Here is a 17,924-nt window from a genome sequence, read left to right as displayed (position 1 = left end):
GCTCACACCTTGTGGCATGGATTACGGACTACCTGACAGGCAGACCCCAGTACGTGAGACTGGGGGGCTGTACGTCCGACACTGTTGTCAGCAGCACAGGAGCGCCACAGGGGACCGTGCTGTCTCCTGTCCTGTTCACCCTGTATACGTCAGACTTCCAGTACAACTCTGAGTCCTGCCACGTGCAGAAGTTTGCAGACGACACTGCTATCGTGGGATGTATCAGGAGTGGGCAGGAGGGGGAGTACAGGAAACTGATCCAGGACTTTGTCTCATGGAGCGACGCTAACCATCTGCACCTGAACACCACCAAGACCAGGGAGATGGTGGTGGACTTCAGGAGGCCTAAACCCCATCCGGAACCAGTAACCATCAAAGGAGAATGTGTAGAGTTTGTCCAGACCTACAAATACCTGGGTGTGCAGCTGGACAATAAACTGGATTGGACTACCAACACAGAAGCTCTGTGCAGGAAAGGACAGAGCCGACTGTACTTCCTCAGAAGGCTGGCGTCCTTCAACATCTGCAAAAAGCTCCTGCAGATGTTCTACCAGACTGTTGTGGCGAGCGCCCTCCTCTATGCAGTAGTGTGCTGGGGAGGCAGCACCAAGAAGAAGGACGCCTCGCGTCTGGATAAACTGGTGAGGAAGGCGGGCTCGGTTGTGGGCACAGAGCTGGACAGTCTGACAACTGTGGCTGAGCGACGAGCGCTAAACAAGCTGCTATCAATCATGGACAATCCAACACATCCACTACACAGCATCATCCACAGACAGAGGAGCTGCTTCAGTGACAGATTGCTGTCACTGTCCTGCTCCACGGACAGGCTGAGGAGATCATTCCTCCCCCATGCCATGAGGCTCTTCAACTCCACCCGGGGCAGTAAAAGCTCACATTAAACTCAAAACCTCATACTCTGCACTGCACTATTCACTTTATACAAGCACCTTAATTATACTTGCACTAGACTCCAACGATTCACACTATTCTGTTTACACTGTTAACAAGCACCTTAAGTATACTTCTGTACTGGACTTATGTGTATCTTGTGTATTTTATTTCTCATATTTTATATCTCGACTTGAGGATACTGCTGGAAATGTGAATTTCCCTACGGGGATGAATAAAGTATCTATCTATCTATCTATCTCTATCTATATATATATATATATATATATATATATATATAATTATAATTATAAAATATGAATTTATGTATTCATTTATTTAGAAAAGAAACTCAAGAAAGGTAACAAAAGCAAAAAAAAAAAATTCAATTTCTTTTTCGCGGATTTCGTTTACTAGTTTTGTGAACATGTACACGGCTCGCTGACTGTTCGTTCCATGGTGATGCATTCAAATGCAACAAAAATAGGTACTATTGTATGCCAACCTGTAGAAATGTGCGCGGTGTGTCACGTTATCGACCAATAGACGTTGTTTTTTTCCCTTACTGATAAGTATGCTCCTTGTAATTTACGCGTTGTATGAATCGAAAAAAAAGTTATCCCGTTGCTTTCCAAACAAACTCGCTCGATGTGAATTCATCAGAATTTACGAGGCGATGTTGAATGCGTCGCGGTGGGGAGAATGGCGACCGGCGGCGATGCAAAAAGGGCGGAGGACAAGGGGCACAAATAAAAGCTCACGCGTGTACGTCGACGCACGGAGAATAAAGACAAACCATTCAAGAGACGAAGCTGAGGATAACAAAGAGAAAAAAAGAAAAAAAACGAGCCTCAAACAAGGTAAGGCGCCTGGACGTTGCGCATGTTTCATTAAAGGCTGCTTGCCTCGCATCTCAGACACCTGTGCATTTACACCAATATTTTGTACTTTAATTTGCTCTATTTAAAACACGTCAATTTATACCGAGAGCACCCGAAAAGTTGAAAAACGTTAAGTATCTGCTTAGTTTGGAGAATTACGCTTTATATATATTTTTTTATTTATTAAAGCGAAAAAAATGACAACTTTTAGCTAACGCTTTACAACACTTTAAATTTGTGAGATATGTATGTATGTGTTTTCATGGACATTATTTAATGCTCCTAATGGAAGTCAATTGATTCACTAAGAGCTTTTGCAGCCGTCCGAGCTCAAAAGCTTCTAAAGCTTGGCCAGCCACCAACAACGTTGGCTGTGAAATCCTCACAATGCCTTGCCAAAGAGACCCGAGGCAGGCAGGCCACCAGCTGGCTTCAATCTGCGGTCCCGCTGTGTGTCATGAAGGTGTTTGGAAGTCGTGTTCCTCTTGTAAGCCTCTTAAGAGCCTTCTGGACTTCTTGATCTCCTGGCTCCACATTCTCTCCTCTTTTATTTCCAACACTTGTCATTGTGCGTCATCAAATGGAGTCATTGGGACAATGTTGTTTGTGCACAAATGCTTTCCTTTGTTTGTTTGCGTGGCCTTTAGTTTTTAGCCTTCTTCAAATATGTGAAGTTGGTTTTTCTTTTGAAAAATTACCGCATAGACTCTATATCAGGGATGGCCAACCTTTTTGGAAAGTGAGAGCTACTTCTTTGGTACTGACTAATACGAGGGGCACCAGTTTATGGGAAGACACTGATCAGGTTAATGATTTCTCACAATAATTAAGGAACTTCTTTAGTAAACGTGTTAATCAAGCGAAATATGTTACATGTGTACGTGTTATATCCGTATAATTGTTTGTAACATTTCTAGAAACCCACTCTGTTGTATCACTTGTGAGCTATTTGTAGAATAGGCCTGCGGGCTACACATTTGATCTTTGCGGGCTATCTGGTGCCCTCAGGCACCGCGTTGGTGACCCCTGCTCTATATGGTCATTTTCTACTTTAAGAAGTTGAAAAAAACGTTTTTTCCCTTGCAAAAAAAGACTATTTTTGTAGGATGTTTTCATTGCAAAAAAAAAAAAAAAAAGTCTCCTAGGATTTTCTTTTAACTAGACTAGGCTTTTTTTGTATTGGTTCTTTTGTTTGAATGATATTGCGTAGTAAGGTTTAAAAAATGTAAAGTAAAATGACCTTGAACAGTAAGGTTTAAAAAATATGAAGTAAAATGACCTTGAACCATAAGGTTTGAAAAATGTATAGTAAGTTTGATTTTATTTAAAAAGAAAATGTTTTCCACCAAACTGTATAATTATTGTAATTATATTTAGTTATATCGTCTATAGCAAGGTGATTTTTTTTATAGAATAGCAAGGCGAATAAAAAAAACAATACAAACAAAGAGACCATCTATAAGGTTTTTCTTTTCAGAGACCAACAAGACCCTGGCTGTTTATTTATTTATTTTTTTGAAAAAGCAACCATGTAATTTTTTTTCAAAGAAAAAACATACACCAACATACACCTTTTTTGCTGACAAAAAAAGCAAGGCTTTTTTTTGTGTGTGTGGGGGGCGGGGGGGGGGGGGGGGGGGGGGTTTAGACCATTTATAGTAAGGGTTTTTTTTCATGCGAAAAAAGGCATATAAACAAAACAGAGAAAAAAAGACTGTATTGTAAGGTTCTTTTTTATGGAAAAACAATTTTTATAAAAAGAAACCGATCCGCTTGCTGTCGGCTTTGTAGTATGTCACAGCATTTCTGGAAAGATATTACAGTTTAGCAAGGCTTTTCTTGCGTGAATAATTTTTAATTTTAATGGGCCTATAACATATTTTATTCTTCCCACACTGTAATATGTGCATATACATTACATTTGGCGCAATGGTGATTTATTATCAGATTAAATGTGAGTTTGATGGTACCGATATTCCTAAAAAGGTTGTAAAACACTTTATTACCATGATGTCGCTCAATGATGAGCTATGCAACATGCATCATTCAGAAAGCTCATCCAGAACGCTCATCCTCACGCGGCTGATAGAAACTATTCCAACAGCATGAATACAGCATTTTATTGCATCAATACACTGCTCTCATTCCTCCTATCAAATCAGTCCCCGCGGGAACCCAGTATTCATAACAATATTTTCGCCCACGGCTAATTATTTATCACTGATGTCGATTGTGCAGCTATGTGCTCCCAAACACACATTTTGGCCACTTCTGCATTTTCTACAGTAAAGCATAGATAATAAATGAAACGTTGCTGTTTACTTGGCTGACTCGGTGCAAAATCTCTGCTCCTCAGCTCCGATTTGGATAAGCGAAATGAAAAGATGTGGTTAAGGTTGGTGCGTAATTTGTCTTGCACAGGCAGTGCAGGGACATACAAATTGCTCTTGTCTTGCTCCTGTCATCATAAGCGCACTTCAAGCAGTTTTAATCTGCAAAAGGCGTGGCCGGTGCAAGAGCAGAAAATAAGCAAGGAATGCCTAGAAATGCATCAATGAAGGAAAATGATACTTTGGGAGTGTTTAGGCAGAGAAATCAACATTGGAACTTGGTTAAAAGCTCCAAAAAGTTGACTTCTCATGTTACGACAAAATTAAACAACCATGTACAGCACCAGTAATAAGGCATTTATTTGTGAAAAAAAGCACCCCAACCATGTATAGTTAGTCTTTTATTCTGAAAAAAGAAACTATCATGAAAAGTAAGGTTTTTTTTTCTAATAAATGGTTCATGTTTAGTAAGGCTTTTTTTTTCGGTGAAAAAATTACCATGTGTATTGTATAGTTTTTCAGTTTTTGGGGGGGCAAAAAAAACATGCATCGTAAAGCTCTTTTTTGTTTTGTTTTGTTTTAAACAATCACGTGTAATAAGACTTTTTTTTCGCAAATAACTATGTATAGTAAGGCTTTTTTCGAGGAAAAAACTATGAAACGGGGAAAGATGGAGCCCACAATTTCTTTTGTCTGTAAATCACATGCCGTCTTAGATGAAGGAGGCGAGATAATGGCAGCATACGGCCGCCAGCAAGGGAGATGATCATGACAGAAAGGCTTAGCGCTCTCGTAATTACAGCAAGTAAGGAGGAGATCAAACACCATGTCATGTACAGTTAGCTGCTTTCACTCCAAACCAACTGATTTACATTCTCAATCAATCTTTTTTTTTTTTTTTTTGTATGAAATGGGACATTTCCTTTAGTGCGTTATTGAGCCGGCGCGCAGATGGGAGGACTCGGGATGATGACGTGACCTGCTTGGTGGAGGTTAGCAAGGCCATGCCACTGACCGCCCGAGCACTTTAATCACCGGGTTGGACCTTTCATCGGGACTTGAAGCAACAATCATACGCAGCAGGCGACATTAGCGACCTTGTCATGTGGGCGGAACAAATACTGTAGTCATTTACCATTGAAAGCACGGCTGGCTGGTGGACTCTTGTTGAGCATCTGTCCAGCAAGGGCAGGAGATACAAAACACCTGCTCAATTCCACTATAGTTAATCTTTCAAAAAATGTTTCTATGGAGGTGTTTCTCGTAACCATTATTTTAATCATTGATGAATCCGGTTTTAGAAGGCATATTCTCAAACCTTAAAACAGGTCACTTTTTCAAATAAACATTGTAGAAAATGCACTAACCTTTTTTTTTTTTTTTTTTTTTTACCTGAAGTGGTTGGAGGTTTGGTCCATAACATTACAAAACTGGGAATCATGTTAATTGCAAAATAAAAGTAGATGTTTGCAAATGTTTTATTTTGATTTGACACAATGATAGTCTGCTTTCACACAGGATTTAAGAAATTAGACAATAAAGCCCATTGAGAGGCTGAAATTTTGAGAATTGGGTCAATTTTAGGTCCCTAAAAAACTAATCAACTGTCAAAAATAAATACATGATATGGTCTGGGGTTTTTTGGGATGGGGGGGGTCCTTACTATACATGGTCAATTTTTTATTAGTTAAGACGTTAAAAGCCTTACTGTACCTGCCATGTTTTTTTTTTTTTTTTTTTATTACACCACACTGTATTTTTTTTTAAATAACAGTGCCTTTTGATACATGTTATGTCTCACTGGCCATTATAAAAGCCTCACCATATATAGTCAGTTTGTTTAAAAAAAAAAACACACAATTAAAAAAAAAAAAAAAAGCCATAATGATCTTGTTTTTGTTTTAGGGAAAAAAATCCTTACTATAAATTGTTTCACCCCCCCACACATTCGATGCAGACTATAAAAAACATTATCTGTAAAAATTGAATAAGTATACCCAAACCTGTATCCTTTTCAACATTAACAAAAGAAAAAAGCAATATAAGATAACTTTCAACAACTATTAATTACTTTTACAGCGTTTATATGGGTTACAGCTTAGACTAAAACAGAAAAAAATAACCAAGTGCATCAAAGTGCCTGAAACTAAAGGAAAAAAAAAAAGATAAATTCTGACTTCATTGAAATTACATTTCACAAAGCCTTTTCCCTGGGTTCATCCCTGCTTTGTATTATAGTAGTTGCCATGTTTTTTTTTGTTTGTTTTTTTTCATTCTTGGCAGTGGTGTGTGACATTTTGCGCCGTGGCTGACCTTGAGGAGCAGCGAGCACCAGTGGAGCGGCTCCCCCTCCTTCCCCGTTGTCCCCCTTCCACACCCTTCTGCCTCCTTGAATGACTCAGCCAAGAATGCCTGCTGTGGCTGCAGGTAAAAATAATCAGTAGGAAGAACCCAAGTATTAGCATGAGCAAAATGTAAGCATTTTTTTTGTTTGTTTTTTGTTTTTTTTTAACCAAACCAATTGTCATCATGTATTAGATCTCCACGAGACTCTGGCCCTGCTCACCTCCCACCTCCACCCCAATGCAAACCCCAAGGAGGACCTGCGCTTCCTCAAAGATGTCTTGAGTGAGAAGAGCCTCGGCTACCTCATGAAGGTACTGATTTTTTTAAAAGTTAAATTGTCAAAAGTTGTTCTTTTTCTTTGTCAACTATTCTTGTTGCACTGTTGTTTGTTTGCCTTTTCTGTATTGTTTTTAAAAAAATGTTAAAAAGCAACTTGATTAATAATGCCATTAAATAAATGAAGATAGATAAATAAACAACAAAAACACACTTTCCATGGTATCATTTGCCATTGAACTAAAGCAGAAAATATCGATACTTCAAGACTAATCAATTACCAAAAAAAATAGGGATATTTAATAGGACTAGTACAGTATGAGTTTCCGACTTTTGAGTTGTCACCAATTTCAATGTGACTAGTATTTTTGATTCCCAAAATTTCTCAATTAAAAACTGACAATTAAAAAAAAAAACTAATCTAAATATTCTAATATGGCATTCAAATGATCATAAATTATACATAAATAAATACATTCAAAATGAACCTTGAAATCTTATGTATAGTATTAACTCACAAAAACTGAAGGCATTTTTGACATTTTTAGATATGGGCAAATACTAATAACAGGTATCGGTATCAGACCGATACCTGGCCTTATTTCAGAGTTAGGGTTCTTTAGATGGCAGCCAATTGGCTGCACTCTTGGAGCCGTTTTATAATCGTAAGTAGAAATTGCAAATTAGATGAATATAACATTTCTATTAATTTCATAAAATTTCAAATAAATATATATATATATATATATATATATATATATATATATATATACACACACACACACACATATAATGGGGTTTGTTAATAAGTGGTTTCGGTCCTTTATACCGGTTGGAACTTAAGTTGAGTACCTGTGTCTTTGTTGGACTGAAAAAAATTACTTTCGAACATCCCCAGCTAAAATTTTAGTCCTTATTGTTATTTTTTAAGCAATGTTTTCAGAAAACAAGAAAATCAAACAGTACATTTTCTTTGATTTCAATCGTCAATGTAAAAAAGTATCAGCATTCATATCCTAAATTATGTACCGCATTGCGCTGACCCCAACGCTCAGATCCACGAGAAGCTGAAGCAGTATGAGAAGCAAAATCCGACACCGGTTCTGCACAGCGCCTCCTGCCTGGCGGAGGATGTAAGTGCACCCTCTCCCAATTGTAATTTTTTCCTATTACCCGACACATGTGTTCCCCAGCTGACAGACGAGCTCCAGGGCGGCCTGCTGGAGGAGGACGAGAAAGAGCTGCTGCTTCTGCTCAGCGCTCCTCACCTCAAGGTAAGCGGCACGCCGCAAAACGCTTCTCCGCTTTGACGGATGCCAACGTCTCAGGCCGTGCTGGCGGCGCACGACACGGTGGCCCAGAAGAACTTTGACCCGGTGCTGCCCCCCCTGCCGGACGAGCTGGATGACGAGCTGGAGGAGGAGTCTGTCAAGATCGTCCGTCTGGTGAAGAACAAAGAGCCGCTGGTGAGACTTCAGCTCATGTTTGAATACTTGATTACGTACATTTTAGATTCTTCAAAGTAGGGAGCTTTGTTCAGGGGGTTTTCTATCTTTTTTTTTTTTTTTTTGTCCACCTGTAAATTCCTTTCAGACCCTGTGGTGATAAAAGGCTAAATAAATAACTTGACTTTTAAACCAAAATAAAATATATTTTACATTTTAGATTCTTCTAAGTGGGCACATTTTGCCAAGATGACAACTTTGCACATATATAATCAATACTTCTTTTCAATTTTAACTCTTCAAAGTTGACACCTTCTGCCCAGTTCCAAATTTTGCACATCTTTGTTTTCTTCTCAGTCAGCTTCACGATGTGGATGGTGCGTTGGCGACATTTTTTTTTTCCGATTTTTAGATTTGTCAAAAGTGGGCACTTTGCACATCTTGGTATTTTTCTCAATCATCTTTATGATCCGAAAGATGCTTGACGATGACGATGATGCTTTTTGATCCACATATGTTTTCGGTTCTAGACTCCTCAAATTAAGCATCTTTTTCCCAGATAACAACTTTGCACATCTTTACGTTTTCTCTGTCGGCTTTCTGATGTGGAAGATGCTGGATGATTTCAAATGGGTTTTTCTTCACACCTGTGCGTTTTTAAGTTGAAAGCTTGCAGATAAAGGCAATTGAACCATGGATTGATATGAAAGAGTTTGTCCACTTCAAACACTTGAGCTTTCAGTCTTTTATGCGTTTTGAATAATTATCGTAGGGAGCGACAATCCGGCGAGACGAGGCCACCGGCGCCGTCATCGTGGCGCGGATCATGAGGGGAGGAGCGGCCGACCGCAGCGGTGAGAAGCCCTCCAGACCCCTCAAGTGACGTGATGTTTTCCCTTTTTGGGCTCTTTAACCTGAACTTTACTCCAGCCGGACTTCCTTGTCAGCTCTGACACACAAGTGAGGAGATTACGTTGTGTAATGCTTCGCACACTGTCAACACAGATTAAATCCCCTCCAGATTAGCGCCGCGAGATTGCATATTTGGAGATTCCAAAGAGGGCCGGCCCCACGATGTCATGGCGACGTGATCAACCCTACGCACCTTTTGTTGCTCTCCGCCAGGTCTGGTGCACGTGGGCGACGAGCTGCGGGAGGTCAACGGCAACCTGATAACACACAAAAGACCAGATGAAATAAGTCACATTCTGGTAAATTTTTTTTTTTTTTTTTTTTTTGCTTGAAATATAAGAGGCAACAGCACCGCTTGGTAACTGTGACATTTCGCACCAGTCGCAGTCACAAGGCTCCATCACATTAAAAATCATCCCAGCCGTCATTGAAGAAGACAAGATGAAGGAAAGCAGGGTAAAGACTTTTTTCTTTCCAAAAATTGCGCAGTGTAAAATTGTGTTCGATCCTTTGAGCTTCACATCAAAAGAAGATTCTAACATAGCCACTTAGTTATCAGACTACTACTAGTGTGCCATTTCTTGTCTAGAAAAATGTGAAAAACAAGGATCCCAAAATGATCAAAATACTTCACAAGGGTTAATTAAGAAAACAGAAGTGATTTGAAGCCTATTTTTGTGCAGGTATACCTGCGGGCTCTATTTGACTATGTGCCCTTTGAGGACAGAGCCACGCCCTGTCAGGAGGCGGGGCTTCCTTTCAAAAGGGGCGATATACTTCAGGTGGTGAGCCAGGAAGACGCCACATGGTGGCAGGCCAAGAGAGTAGGCGACTACAACCTGCGCGCCGCCCTTATTCCCTCCACGCAGTTTCAGGAGAGGTACCCTACTACGTGTACTCTAACAAATAATAATAAATATTACTAAATAGTAAATAATTATTGTGACCATGAAAGCACACTAATTAAAATGTTTGGGGGTTATTTCCACATCAAATACCGTAATTTCCGCATTATAAGGCGCACCTAAAAGCCTTAATTTTTTGAAAAAGCTGATGGTGCGCCTTATATATGGATCAATATTGAGATCGGGATTCGTAGATGGGGAATGAATTGATAAAGTAAACTTTACCTGTTTCTTTTGTGTGTTTACAGTTGAACAAGTTTGATCATATTGACATTGACTGACTATGCTATTGAGAGTTTAGAGTTATTATTTGAGTTATTGTTATTACGTGGAGTATTACTATATTGTGATTGAAAAAGTTTTAAAGTATGTCATTGAGGGTGCGCCTTATAATCCGGTGCGCCTTATATATGGAAAAAGTTTTAAAGTGTCATTAATTGAGGGTGCGCCTTATAATCCGGTGCGCCCTATAGTGTGGAAAATACGGTATATCCTTTTTTTTTTACGTTAAATTTAAATGTAATTTAAGTTGAATTTAAAACTAATTAACATTCGATACATTTAGATTTTTTAGAATTGATCACAACTTTTTTGCATTTAATTGAATCCACACAAAAAAACCCAGAGGTTTACGAAATATATGAAACATTTGTTGAACTACAACACCATTTAATGTACTGTATACATTTTTTTTCATTTAAAAAAAATGTTTTTTACTTGCTTTGACAGGCGTCTGCGGTACCGCCTGAAGACGAGCTCCTTCCCAACCAGCACATCGCCGCACGTGGCAACATGTAAGCCGCAATCGCTGCCGTCCCGTCTGCCGCCGGTACCTGTACCGACCCTAAAGAGACAAGCCACTCGGATGAGGGTCAAATGTAATCTAACAGACGAGATATAGAAAGAGAGATTATGGAAAGAGAACAACGCTTTAATCTCTGCAATCTATCGTGTCATGGTTTAATCCAATTTTAATGGCCAAACAAAAGGTGCTCCTTTGCCTTGCAGTTTGCCTATTTTATGCTCTTGAAAGCTAATTATTCATTTTTGAGTTTTCATTCAAATGCAGTACAAAAAAACATTACAAGCCTCTACCAATAAGTCATTAATTATAAACAGGGCTGTGTTTTTTTTCTCAAAACTATAGTATCCTTTCTTTTCTTAAAAATACCCAAATAAATCTACTATACTAATTACAATTAATTGAGAATTAGGAAGAGGAAAATTAGGAGAGCAGAGGCGGAGCTACATGTTGGCCAGGGGTGGCCTCATACAAAGGGGAGCCTTAGACCCTTGATACATGCCACACAAGTTATTTATATGAACCGCATATTTAAACAATTTTTTTATGAAATCCTGACTGCACACATGGCAATCCCTCAGTGAGGTTTTGTGTTACCCTGTTCCAATTCCACCACAAATTTTCTGACCATGTTCCTGTCTTGGAGAGACGTGTACATCAAAGCCAGTTGAATTATTCATGATTTAATAAGGAAAATGATTAATGATCATATGTAATTATTTTTATTATTCACAATTTATCAATGGAAAAAAAAAAGAAAATTAAGAATTTTACTGTTTGGAAAAAAAGAACCAAATGTTTTTTAATACAAAAGTCACTTTTTGTGTATTATTATTATTATTAGTAGTAGTATTATCACTATTATTTTTTTAAGGAATAGTGGTTATGATCTTTTGTTGTTCTCCTGCAGTGATTGTGTGTGTCCTTCCTTGCATTGCCACCGTCAGATGAGCGGGCTGACCCAGGTATGACACACACATACGCACACAAATGACACTAATGATGGGAAAGGAGGCTTCATGAAGCATCCATTATCCATATATTTTTTGACTCTTCGAGATCAGTTGTCCCTAACCTTCTTATCATCACGGACCGGTCAGCGCTTGAGATTTTTACCGTGGGGGGGTATAAGGTGCACATAAAATATGAGCTCACCATTAACGACAAACTTGTGGGGGCCCTCAGTTTTTTTTAAATGTCAAATACTTTTAAATGTACAAAAATGTGCACATTACATTAACTGAATCAATCTTATAAATGAGTTACAAATGCTATACATTTCAACACAAAATGTTAGTTGGTTGCAAATACCAAAGTAAAATACCTGGCACAAACCAAAATGCTAATGAGTTAAACGCATACAAGACTGCATTATATAACATGCTGAAGATAAGAACAAATATAAAATAGCATTTTATCTACTGTCACAACGTGTTGCATCATCAAACTAATTGTGTGCATGTTATCATAAAAGACAAGATTCTTGAAAAACACCCGAGGGCCACATTTCACAGACAACCAGAACAACGTGTGCATCACCGACACATATTGCTCTTAATTGAAGCCACACTGTACTTCCTCACTATGAAATGTAATATCAACAGTGACCAGAGGCGGCGCCAAAAAACGAAGATCAAAGGAAGCACAAATGTATGAACTGTTAAAGTTCTAAAACGCCATTATTTTGGATGCAGCCCACGCGGCCTGGTACCAGTCCATCCACGGACCGGTCCCGCGTTTGGGGCCCTCTGTTGGTAATCTCAAATTAGTTTCAAATTCCCCGTGCTTCTTTGATCCAAGAGTCCCTTCTCAAGAAGTCCAAAAATCTCACTAGTGCTTCATGAAGCTTTCTTTGTCCATCACTACAATGAGGTGTCTATTGCTTTGTATTTGTGGCGCGCCGGTCACTTCATGCGTGTGTTGTGCCAAGTACAAGAAGCTTCACCCCACCTTCCTCTCCTCCTCTCGATTGCTCTTCCCCGCAGACGACCTTGAGGAAAAAGACGTAGGTGAGAACATTTGACCGAATGACTGTGCTGCAATTGGCTGAATCTGTGTGCTAAACAGCAACGCAATATTTTCTCGTGAGAGAAGTGGATGGATTTATGGACAGGGACACACAGTATATAGTACTGGAGAGACAGGATATAGCATAGCAAATGGCATGCGTATGTGGCTGCATAGTTTGTTGATGGTGGATAAACTAGTGGTACGGTTTCAAAATAGGGCTTTGAAACTAGGACTAGGTTTTCAAACAAGCAGGGTTTTTAATCGATGGTTTTAAAGTTAGCGTTAGTTTTGAAACGAGGCCTGGGATTTTAAAGTAGAGTTTAGATGAAGGTTTCAAAGTACCGTTTCAAACAAGGATTAGGGTTCGAAGGGGGCTTCTCAGCCTTAAGATTTTAAAGTAGGGTTTGAACAAGAGTTTTAGTCTGAACGACTTGTGGATTTCTCATTGTTTTATTTCCCTTTGACTTTATATTTCAGCGAGTTTTGATTAGTTTTTGGAACAGGCTAGATTAGATTTTTTTTTTGTGGGGGCTGAGATGCTTTGCTTTACTTGTATTTTTATTTTTTGGATAATTTCTTGAGTGGAATTGGTAAGAAAAAAAAGAGAGGATGAAGGACAGATATTCCCCATAATTTTAATAAGTTTAGTAAGCCAAGTTTTTTATTTTGATTTTTTTTTTGGAAGCACTGAGTGGCTTGCTTTGTGCGTTTTTGTGAGTGGAGGTGGCTTTTGCGCGCTATGCTATGACACTGCCTGGTGCAATAGCCTGCTGTGGGTGTTAGCTTAGCTCCTTCTGTGTGACGTCACCGCGGCAACCTTGAACAGTTGCTCTCGTTTGGCTCGTAGTTTCTACCGCCTTCTGTGGCCCCGCCTTCTTGTGGAATTTCAACTCAGGTACACTTTCCTTCCTCCCGCAGATCCACTGTTCTGTCAATTTTGTGTGTAGTGAAGAAATGAAGCTTCGTGAAGCACCTGTTTTTTTTTTTTTTTATTCCTCTTGGTGGTGCTCTTAGTTTAAAAAAAAAAAAACACTCAATACAGTGGACATATGAAATACCCCTGCTTTTATGAACCAAGAGTGCCATCTAGAGGAGTCAAAAAATATACCAAGGGCTTCATGAAGCTTCATTTGTCAGTCAATATTGGTGTGCCCACACATTTGGTTAATGTCGACATTATCGTGCCAAGCAGCAGGAGCTCCAAGTTGCTAATTGTTGTTTGTCCGCAGCTGGCCCGCGCAGAAGTTTCCGCCTGAAGAGGGATCGGCACAGTACACCGGTTGAGCCCGGCAGCCCCGACGCCAACCCCGCCCACTTCCTCATTTACGAGGAAGTGGCGCTTTATCTGCCGCGACCCGGCGACAGGCCTCGCCTGGTGGTGCTGCTCGGTGGGTGGCGGCCTCGGCCCGGCCCGTAGCGCGGCTCGCCGGCTCACGAGGCTTTGCCCGTGCGTTGTGTTCAGGGTCGCTGGGAAGTCGCGTCGCCGAGCTCAAGCAGAAGGTGATCACCGACAATCCCAGACTTTACGGCCTGGCTGTGCCTCGTGAGTGCGCTCGGCAAATTTGGGGGGGGGAAATTTAAAACACTTGAAAATTAAAAAAAAAAAAAATACACACACACACACACATTTTTGAGTCAATTACTCACTTAGTCATGTTTGTGTACTTGTTGGCTTTTTTTGTGTGCATTGTGGTCATGTGCGTTTGTGCATGTATTTTATGTGTGTTCATAATGGCCAGTTATTGTGAGTATTGCTTTGTGAGGGGTTTGTGTGTTCATTTCTTTGCTTTTATCCTTGTGGTTTTGTGTACTTTATTTTTGTATGTTAATGTTTGTTATTGTTGGCTTGTGTGTGTTTATTTACATGTGTGTTTGTGTGTCCTTTGTGTTTGTTGGTTTGTATGTCTGTGTCCATTTGCTATTTTTTTATGCTTTTCTTATTTTTCTGGTGTGTGTTTTTGCTAGTGTTCCGTGTGTGTGACAGTTCTATTTTGTCTTTTTGTATGTGTGTTTGTGCATGTATTCAGTTTGTTTGTACGTGTGCTTGTTCATATTTGTCTATCAGTGTGTTTATGATGCCGTGTTTATTCGTGTGCATTTGTTGCTTTGTGTTTTTGCCTGTGTGTCCATTTGCTTATTTGCATGCTTTTTTGTACTGGTACTCAGGTTTTTGTGTTTTTGTATGTGTTCCTGATAGTATGTTACTGTGAGAGTTTTTTTTCCTATTTTATGTGTGTGTTTGTGTGTCAGTGTATATTTATGCCTGTAGGTTTTTTTATTGTGTGTGTGGTGGTTTGTTCGTTTGTGTGTGCTTGTCTTGCTTTTTTGTTCATGTCTTTTGTGTTTTTGTTTTTATTTTGTGTTTGCTTAAATAAATTTTGTCTATCCGTTACTGTGCGTGTGTCTGTGGTAATGTTTGTGTGTGTGTGTGTGTGTTATATGCATGCTTATGCCTGAATCTTCATATTGGTGTGTTAGTGTTTTTGTGTGTGTTTGTAATTTTGTAAGTTTGTGTGCATTCATTTTTATTTATTTTTGGGTTGCGTACGTGTGTTTGTGTGTATGCTTCATTTGTTATGAATTCAAATGCTCTTGTATGTTGTAGAAAGCTTATGCATGTGTATAATCTTGATTGTTTTTCCATATAGTATATGTTATTCCTTTTTTTTTTGCTGGGTACGCTCAAAGATACCACGCGACCGCGGAAGATTCACGAGCGTGAGGGAGTGGAATATCACTTCATCACCAAAGCGGCTTTTGAGGCCGACATCGTCAGCGGCAAGTGAGTGCCTGCCCGACAGCGCACATTCAAATTTTTACTCGATCTTCCTCATTCAATTGGTCACTGCAGGAAGTACACACAGATGTGCGCTGTTTGCAGGTTCATCGAGTACGGCGAGTATAAAGAGAATTTATACGGCACCAGCTTGGAATCGATTCACAGGATTCTGCTTCAGAATAAAATCTGCCTTGTGGATGTGCAGCCTGAGGTTGGTGTGGGAATTCACATGCGACTGTCTTTGTTTGACGACTGTGGCACTTCGCTTTAAGAATGGGGATCGTCCTTGAAAAACCAAGGCTGAAATTGTAATTGTGCTACATTCTCTCAAACGGCTTTGGCGCCCTCTATTGTTGGAAAGTTGACACTGCCGCCAGTGGAGGTTTTACAGGTTAATAAAGGAGCATATCAGTGATATATATATATATATATATATATAATGTATGTGTGTTTTTATGGTTGGTTATTTTTTTAACGGTCTGTACACTTCCTGTCATTTTCACGCAGGCGTTGAAGGTTCTTCGAACAGCTGCGTTCAAGCCCTACGTCATTTTCGTGAGACCTTGCGTCTCTGAAAGCGAGCGGAAGTCGCTCAGCTCCTGCTCCTCGCTGGTTAGCGTCGCCATCACGGTCAGTGGAGATGTTCCTTTGCCAGATTCCGTAGCAACCGGTCCACAGACTCAATCAGAAAGTGAATGGGGTGCACTATTGTGTATTTGGCAACTGTTGACTGGCGGACACTACTACCATTTATAAACCAAAATGACTTAAAAATATTAACAGTACTCTTAAATCACCAACAACAAAAAAAACTGTGAAAAATTAGTCATTGCCCCGCCCCCCCAAAAAAACTCCCCCCCCCCCAAAAAAAAGCTTGTGTGCAGTTACTGGTCAAGGATGGATATGAGTATTACATTTGGAACTTTTTTTTTTGTAGCCCCTCCCCCTAAAAAATGAATATGTACCCCTGCCTTAAAATTGGACATGCCCAATGACAAATAAAACAAATTAAGTATCGTTTTAAGCTTAGGGTTAGGGTTAAAAAAAAATTCTCAAAACGTTGAATTTTTAAGGGGGTTGTTGGATTGAGTCATTTTTTTGTCTGGTTGAAATAATTTTTCAAATGTATTTGATTAAATGTTTAAATATGTATTTTTTAAGCTTATTTGTAGACATTTTTTTTGTTTATGACGGAGGTATACCATTGTTTTGTCTGGGTAAAAGCTAAAATAAAAAGAATTCCAGTGGTTTTAAAGTCTACACACCCCGTTTGCAAACCTTTACACTTGTCCTATAAAAGAAAATGTCAAAGAAGGTCAACTAGAACAGCTGAGCTTTATAGTTTCATGTGGGCTCATACTAAAGCGCTTGAAAAAGTGTGCAAAAACTAACATGCATTAAAAAGTGATTTAGATCTAATCCATCACATTGTTATTAGAGGCCGTGCACATCAAAGGCATTTTAAAAATGGTCATTTCTAACGCGAGGGCCTTTGCGCGCAGGAGCACGACATCCAGGACGCGAGGCGGTCGGCCGAGCGGATGGAGCGGCGCTACGGCCACTGGTTTGACTGCGTGCTGGTGAAGGAGGATTTGTCGGGCGCGGCGGCCGAGCTGGGCGCCGCGCTGGAGCGGCTGCGGCTGGAGCCCCAGTGGGTGCCCGTGCCCTGGCTCGGGGCCTCCTAGGCTCGGGGCCTCCTAGGCCCGGCCGGGCCCAGACCTCTCACGCCGCTGCCGTTTGCGTCTGCTTGCCAAACTGTCCGCCCCGCTGGTAATTCTTTTGTTCGTTCTGCGTTGACTTGAGATTTGATTGCAGATTTGGCGCAAGCGTGGAGCAGCTGCCAATTTGGACTGGCAAACTCATTTGGGTGCGCTTACATTCAACGTATTTGCAAACGTTTGAATCCGTTTGCGGGATAAATGCTAAAAATAGCATTGATTTTACCCCCCACCACAATGCAGATTTTTAATTTAAGCATTGTCCTCCAAGTCTGTTCAAACATATTTGAAAATACATTTGATCGTACTTGTAGCAAAAATGCAAAAAAACTAAGCAAACACTGCAAGTATGTTTTAAATGTTCTTGTAGGCATTTTCCCCATAATGTCAGTGTATTCACAATTGCAAATCAATAATACCCTCGAGCGTTATGGGTGACGTGCAATGTGTTTAGCCAATAAGAACATTCAAAAGTGTTTGAATGAATTTGCCATTCCAAAAAGGTTGACGCCACATTTGCTGCGAGTGCCAAATGAATCCTGCTCCACCAGTATGTCTAATATGCACAGCGACGTGTCAAATCTTTAATGTTTTCTAAATGTTTGTTGACAAGAATAAATCTTTTTCAGAAA

General features: G+C 39.9%; 1 protein-coding gene across 7 annotated transcripts; it reads left to right on the top strand.

The window, feature by feature from the left end:
- Nucleotides 1-1,586: 1,586 nt before the first annotated feature.
- LOC148409375 (MAGUK p55 subfamily member 3-like) lies at nucleotides 1,587-17,923 on the top strand. Of its 7 annotated transcripts, none has more exons than XR_015868344.1 (20): nucleotides 1,587-1,748; nucleotides 6,383-6,526; nucleotides 6,638-6,756; nucleotides 7,777-7,854; nucleotides 7,915-7,995; nucleotides 8,050-8,187; nucleotides 8,939-9,020; nucleotides 9,292-9,377; nucleotides 9,460-9,534; nucleotides 9,762-9,958; nucleotides 10,713-10,777; nucleotides 11,733-11,750; nucleotides 12,771-12,794; nucleotides 13,643-13,690; nucleotides 14,025-14,183; nucleotides 14,258-14,295; nucleotides 15,484-15,577; nucleotides 15,677-15,785; nucleotides 16,082-16,204; nucleotides 17,077-17,101. XR_015868344.1 is itself a non-coding variant. In XM_088438641.1 (20 exons), the coding sequence occupies exons 2-20, from the start codon at nucleotides 6,493-6,495 to the stop codon at nucleotides 17,257-17,259; spliced, it is 1,761 nt and encodes a 586-aa protein (XP_088294767.1). In that variant the 5' UTR covers nucleotides 1,587-1,748; nucleotides 6,383-6,492; the 3' UTR covers nucleotides 17,260-17,923. The 7 variants fall into 7 exon arrangements, 6 of the variants coding, with proteins under 6 accessions (XP_088294767.1, XP_088294766.1, XP_088294771.1 ...); XM_088438641.1 differs by having other exon boundaries at nucleotides 8,083-8,187; nucleotides 14,258-14,338; nucleotides 17,077-17,923; XM_088438640.1 differs by having other exon boundaries at nucleotides 14,258-14,338; nucleotides 17,077-17,923.
- The last annotated feature ends 1 nt before the right edge of the window (nucleotide 17,924 follows it).

The sequence above is a fragment of the Hippichthys cyanospilos genome, chromosome 17 (assembly GCF_059441005.1).
Source record: "Hippichthys cyanospilos isolate Australia breed blue-spotted pipefish chromosome 17, RoL_Hcya_1.0, whole genome shotgun sequence".
Taxonomy (NCBI): Eukaryota; Metazoa; Chordata; class Actinopteri; order Syngnathiformes; family Syngnathidae; genus Hippichthys; species Hippichthys cyanospilos.
This window is presented reverse-complemented; position numbering and strand designations above follow the sequence as displayed.

Coding starts and splice junctions, on each gene's coding strand:
- LOC148409375 (XM_088438640.1), top strand. CDS start 6,493: ATGACTCAGCCAAGAATGCCTGCTGTGGCTGCAG. Junction 7,855..7,914: donor CCTCCTGCCTGGCGGAGGAT/GTAAGTGCACCC, acceptor TGTGTTCCCCAG/CTGACAGACGAGCTCCAGGG. Junction 7,996..8,049: donor TCAGCGCTCCTCACCTCAAG/GTAAGCGGCACG, acceptor CCAACGTCTCAG/GCCGTGCTGGCGGCGCACGA.